Genomic DNA, 6,497 nt, shown 5'->3' on the forward strand with positions numbered 1-6,497 from the left:
CACACCAGCTTTAAACATCTTCCATCTATACCTCGAGCCAATACAAGGCAAGGCACTGCTAACAATTTAATTCTATTAACAAAGATTTCCTTCAACCAAACATCTAAACGAACATATATTAAAAGCCATGAGCATTCTAATAGCAACAGACAGAGGTCACTCTCACCAAAGTTTCCTACAATCCATTCCTCACAATTATTAAACTCATTATGTTCACATGACACCAACCTGGGAGAGGAAAAATGCATTAGAAAAATCACTCTTCCGTGAAAACTTTAGAGAAAGGTCTTCCCAATTCATTCACCGGTCCAAATTAGTCAAAAGAATCACCCTTTAATTGTCAATATAATGTCATTTATTAATTCAACATAGTATCAGGAGAGTATAACTGAGCTTAGAAAAGAATACATATAAGATGAGGAAAAGAGAATGAAACCTCTAAAAAGAACATATGGGAGGGAAATGAAATCTCCACAAACCTAAGGAGTATGAGAAAAACTGCATCTTTACATATAAATCTGGGGTCCTCCAGAATTCCCTTTCCTTCCCCATTCTTCACACCCTTTCCCCAGTATTCTTTGCAGGATCCTCCACCAGAACACTAGGAAAAAGGAAGCTTAGACTTAAGAGAAGATTCAGTACTCTAGGGCACCCTCAAAGAATGATGAAACATGTAGCCAAATGGCATGGGAGATGGCTATGTTCAGACAGATCCAATTGTTTCCTTCTCAAACTGCTTGACAACTTCAGCCATACGCTTCATATTATTATCATAGACATATGGGATCCCCTCAAACCATGTTACTTTGCCTTTTGCTGGCATAGGCATGAATTCCTGGCATGGCTCTCCCAACACATTGATGGAATTGTGGTAGTGGTAGTATCTGAACATGTCCTCCGTGTTGTGGGTGGTCTTCCCGATGACATTTTCCGACATGTGAACGCCAGTTGCATATGCATTCCTTGCCTGAATGGCATATTTACGATCTCGCCTCACTCCAGTGATCGAATTGCGAAAGACCAGCTTCTCCAACCCCCATTCCCTGGACATCCACAGATAAGAAGCTTTCAAAATCCAAATGGAACAAGGAACCACCTCCTTTTTTCTTAGCAACAATATATTCTATCCAATGCAGTATGATACAAAACAAACGTTGATCCACCTACTTTTATACCAACTAAAGATAAAAAGATAAATTTGTTACATGTTTATGATATATGAATATTTTTAAAGAATGAATCCTACTATGACATACAGAAAGCAAAAGATATCTAGGAGAAGCATTCATCAATACCACGGAGATCAAAAGGAGGCTCTTATTCATAAATACAAATGTAATCCTAAATAGTATACCTAATGAAATCACTTACAATAACTCCACAACCAAAACAAGTTCAGAACAACAAGAAGACAAATGCCCTTAGATTTGCAGCATTACTTCGCACAAATTATTCGTAAGACAAACATAGAATAAGAACAAAGCAACTAACCTGTACACTATGAATTTTAGTAACAGAGGTTCATTTTTTTTAAATATTCATTGAACTAATTATTATTAGGCAGTATCTTCCTGACACCAGCATAAGGAAATCATTACAAATAGAAAAACTATCAAGAGATCCAACCAAGAGTACATCCTAACAAACATGAATATAGTTGGTTTAATATTTGAGTAGTTTTTGAGTTCACGAATAATTCAGATCATAAAAGAAAAATAGAAAATCAAAAGTTCTCTCCTTTATGGGTACCTCAAATGTCCAAAAGCCTTCAATGCTTCACAAAACAGAACAAAATTCAGATACAAGAAAAATAAGAGTAACTTACAAGACAGTTTCTTCTTCTTCTTCTTCTTTTATGATGCAAAACTTTTATAGGCTTTTCTTTCTGGATTAAAAAAAGGGAAAAACGATAATCCTTGAATTTCCAAAATTCATAAACCCCCTCAATAAACTCTAGGATTATGTTGCATTACTAAGGATCTTTAAAGTGAAAAATACTTTAAATCTCAGACTAAAAATGCTATTCCCCTATTTCTTAGGGGTTTGGGGGGGTGGGAATCAGATGTTAAAAATCTCAAATTTTCAGCAGAGTGTAGAGAACTCACTTGGAGTAGTCCTTATTAGGATCCAGCACACACAGCTTACTAGACATGGAATTCTGCTCAATGGTGAATTGAGTATACTGCGAGAGCTTGTCGAGCACCGATGCCAGCCTCCGCCCCTCCGGCAGGTACAAGTACTCATCGACATCGAAGAAGAAGGTCCAATTGGCAGCGTGCCGATACCGATGCAAGCAATCATTCACCACCAAGAATTGGTTATAGTAGTACCCATCATACTCCGCCTGGACGTGGATGTCCTGCACCGTCAACCGCCCAGCTTTCACCCAAGGTTCGAGCACCGCCTTCACCTCCGGCCCCACACCACCGGCGTCGTGGAAGACAAAATGGGAATTGGGACCAAAGAAGTGAGCATGGTAGGCCATCCATTCTCTCATCCTGCTAGCACTCAAATTACCATACAAGGGGGAGCCGCAGTAGAGATACTCATATTGGAACGGTGGCTGGTACTGTGATTGGTTGTAAGAGCCCGGAGCTTCCTCCAAAGCCACGAACTTTTCATAGCGGCGAGAGGCGGCGGAGTAGTAGGCGTGGAGGAGAAGCTTGCCGCCGGCGTTGTCGGCATTTGGGTTGGAGGGGAAGGTGCAGTTGACGACGACGACGGTGTAGACGCGGCCGTACCCCCAGTCGGGGAGCATCTTGTAGGCCTTGGCGCGGACGGGGGCGGCAGAGGGGTTGTTGGAGACCCACTCGCATTTGAACCAGGGGGTGCCGAAGACATGGGTGGGTTTGGAGGCGAGGCCGACGACAGCGAAGGTGGTGGGGCCGCCGCGGTAGGCGCCCATCTGGACGAACAGCGCCGCGGCGCTGCCGTAGGCCCGGAAAACTCTCTTGTTCGGGTCGGCAGGAGGAACGAAAACGGGAGATTTTGATTTTGGGGCTGCAGGGTGGGAATTGGAAACAGGGGAGGGGGACAGGGAGGAGGAAAGTTCGGATTTTGGGAGTGGGGAGGTGGAGTTGGAAACAGGGGAGGGTAAGGGGGAGGAGGAAAGCTTGGATTTTGGGAGTGGGGAGGTGGAGTTGGGGAGAGGGCAAGAGGAGAGGCGAGAGGAGAAGAAGGATTCGCAGGGTTGGAGCTGCCACATGGCTATGAGAAGGGCGAGGCCTACGAGGGTCGCTATGCATACCTTGATATCCAAACAGACGAAAGGGAGGCTTGGGGAAGCTCCTCCATTCGCTCCTCCTCCTCCTCCTCCACAGACTCCATCTTTTCTCGGGTTGGGCTTCATTTCTTCTTTTCCCTGGTCTCTTCTTCTTCCTCCTCCTCCTCTGGCCTTCCCCTTCCTTTGTCTCAGGCTAGAGAGAGGTGAGAGGGGGAGAGAGAGGTGCTGGTTTCGTACTGGATCACACCAATATGGCACCGATTGGTGATGGGTGATTAAAATAAGACTCTCTCCTCATCATTGGCATTGCCAACGGTCACGATTTTTTTTTTTTTTTTTTGGGCCTCCAAATTGTGATGAATAAATTCAACAATGGCTCATTGAATTTTGACGACAAAATTCAGTTTTCGTTCAAGCCACCCTTAAATCTGTCCGCAACGAAAGAGAGATGTGAACTGAAGGTTTGGCGCGTCGGAGCTTCGCGCGGGTCAAAACGCGGACCTTAGGCGGCCTCGGAAGATGGGAGAGTGGCAACATTGGAATAATTGAAAGTATCAAGTCCGAAGTTGGAGCATGACGACCGTAAGATCGAGCATGTTTGGCGCTTCAACGCTGGAAAAATCCTCAAATAGGTACGAAAATAAGTGAAACGGACAAAAATACTGGAAGACCGACTGCTTCCTTTTTTTTTTTTCTTTTAATTTTTTTTGAAAATTTAGATTCTGAAGCAAAAATAAATTGTTTGTTTTTCTAGAAACTCCCTCTGGGTCTTTAGGTTTTAATTTAAATAAGCCATCAATCAGTGTTCTTATATGGTGGAATAGTTTATAACTGTGTATATGCTGGATTGAACTAAATCCTATCTAAGAGTTTGTTTTCTGTTTTTAAAGTCTAATTTGATCCAAGCAAACTCATAATCTGAACAACAGACTACCAAAAGACTTCCTAATTCTCTTGCAACCTTGTCAGAACTATAGACAGTCTTGGAGAGGATCTCAATTGAATTAAAGCGTAGGCTCCAACGGATATTTTAGGACCACCCGTCTTGCTGGGGGAGTTGTTTTCTTTGCCTTCTTGGGACATGTGTCTTCGTTATTCCCTTGTTCATATATGATGCGTACACGTGTCAAGCGATCGTAGGGACGAACCACGTCTCGGCCTACGAAGTATTGTCCGCTCCAGTTGGGTCCGGACAGGAAGCATTGCCCTGTGGTCTTCACCGAGGGCGAGTCACCCTAGCATCACGCAGACAGCCTCACGTTTTGTCTTTATCCTCGGCGAAAAAAGGTACTTCGTGAGGAAAGTGTGTCCGTATCCCTCTTAAGCACATGCACACACTAGAGTTGCCGATATGGACTATTAAGGGAGTCCCCCCACAGTCTGCCCACAACATGCTCCCCACTCTGGAGGGTGTATGTGCGGATAGGGACGGGTGCCCCCTACCTGACGCGTCACTGATGCGTACCGTGTCAAGCGGTCGTCGGGGCGAACCACGCCTCGGCCACGAAGTATTGTCCGCTCCGGCTGGATCCGGACGGAGAGCATTGCTCCGTGATCTCCATCGGGGGCGAGTCCCCAGCGTCACGCAGACGACCTCACGATTTTGTCCTTATCCTCGATGGAAAAAGGCGCCTCCTGAGGAAAGGTGTGTTCGTATCCCTCTTAAGCACATGCATACACCAGAGTTGTCCAATATGGAACTATTAAAGAAGGTCCCCTCACAGTCTGTCCATAACAATATATATAATGTGCGTCATGGCTTTTGGGTGGACCATGTGTCACCTTCCTATAAGGCTATAGTGACGGCCCCAACTGAGGTAAGGGGGGTGGGTGAAGTTTTGCGTGATGGAGCAAAATGAACAAAGCTGCCTAAAATTGGTACCATTTGGGTCAAGCAATGCCACAAGCTAGGTAAAAGGGGTGGAACTTAATCCATGAACCAGGTCCAATGGATCAATCTGAATCCCGGAGCATATGTGTGGTGAACCCTCGCTTGATCTTGAATCATTAAAATACAAGAGAATAATGTGACAAGTGACTATTGGACTATGCTAATGGATCAGGTCCATTTAATAATTTGACGGCATTGGAGAACTTGGAGCAAGCGAGCTTTGGTGCTCATTCTCTTATCTGTCATTCCGTGGATGTTTAGCAACTAAGAATAAAGATGTAGGCAGATTTTATGTGGAAAATAACCACTAATGTATATGGTCCTACACTTGTTATGACATACTGTGAACTTGGCCCAATCTACTCAAATGCCAAGACAGTCTAGGATGGATAATTCGATCACCATATATGGAAGGTGCTGGCTTGATTTTGGTGGTTACACCAAGTGACCCGGAATCGAATCCCATCTTCATTAGGATTTGGCGGGTTAGATATATTTTTTAGGAGGGCTCTCTCTTTCTGTGTAGCTTTTTACATATGGGTCTTCCTATCAAAAAGAAAGAAGTGCATCGAGCACACCAGGTGCCAGGGATATTTGAGCGAGGGCCATCTCCATTTGTATAACTCATTGCAACATTGCTTACATTTTTCCTTTCCAAAAGAAAAATGAAACTCTTCTCAAAAAAAAAAAAAAAAAAAAAATCCAACTACACACCATGACGATAATAACTTGCATTGCAAGATGGAAGCGTATGGTGATGACCACAACTTCTAGATGTTTAACTGTAGGGTTGCACCCTCAAGTTGGAGTTTCCGAGAAAACTAAATCCAGGAACGTAGTTGTGTTGTAGTGTGTAGTATTTGAGTTGTAAGCTATTGTCACTTGGATGAAGGGCGAGGTATCTACTAGATTTCATCCTTATCTTGGCGGCATCCATGATATATGCTTCTAACTCTAATATAGTGGAAAGTACACCATATTTTTTCCGAAATGTAATTTATCCTTGTGGGCTTTGAATCGGCTGGGCATTGCTTGAGAGGCTGATGGGCTGGGCTTTGGCTTTGTGCAGATCCAATGGAGGGGCCTCCTTTCTCCAGTAATGAAAATCTATTGCACACACTATTATACTGTTGCATAAAACAATCAGACAGTGAAGGCTTCACACTGCCATTGTTTAAGGGATGGTAAAAGCTTTTTATTGCTTATGTAATTTGTGCAGGTGAAAGCAAAATTTGTATTCGCATTAAATATATAAAAATCATTGTTTTCATGAAAAGTATCAATAGAAAGACTTTGCCTTTGTGCTATGATGGTCATTTTTTGTTGAAATTGGTAAAATTGAATTTTTAAAATAATCTAGATACATAATTATAATTCTAAATT

General features: G+C 43.3%; 1 protein-coding gene across 1 annotated transcript; it reads right to left on the bottom strand.

Moving 5' to 3' along the window:
* Positions 1-313: 313 nt before the first annotated feature.
* Positions 314-3,532, bottom strand: LOC105052881 (galactan beta-1,4-galactosyltransferase GALS1). The gene is made up of 2 exons (XM_010933858.4): positions 2,106-3,532; positions 314-1,043 (listed from the first exon to the last, which is right to left on the bottom strand). The coding sequence occupies exons 1-2, from the start codon at positions 3,347-3,349 to the stop codon at positions 704-706; spliced, it is 1,584 nt and encodes a 527-aa protein (XP_010932160.1). The 5' UTR covers positions 3,350-3,532; the 3' UTR covers positions 314-703.
* Positions 3,533-6,497: the final 2,965 nt, after the last annotated feature.

Source organism: Elaeis guineensis, chromosome 10, assembly GCF_000442705.2.
Source record: "Elaeis guineensis isolate ETL-2024a chromosome 10, EG11, whole genome shotgun sequence".
NCBI classification, from domain to species: Eukaryota; Viridiplantae; Streptophyta; class Magnoliopsida; order Arecales; family Arecaceae; genus Elaeis; species Elaeis guineensis.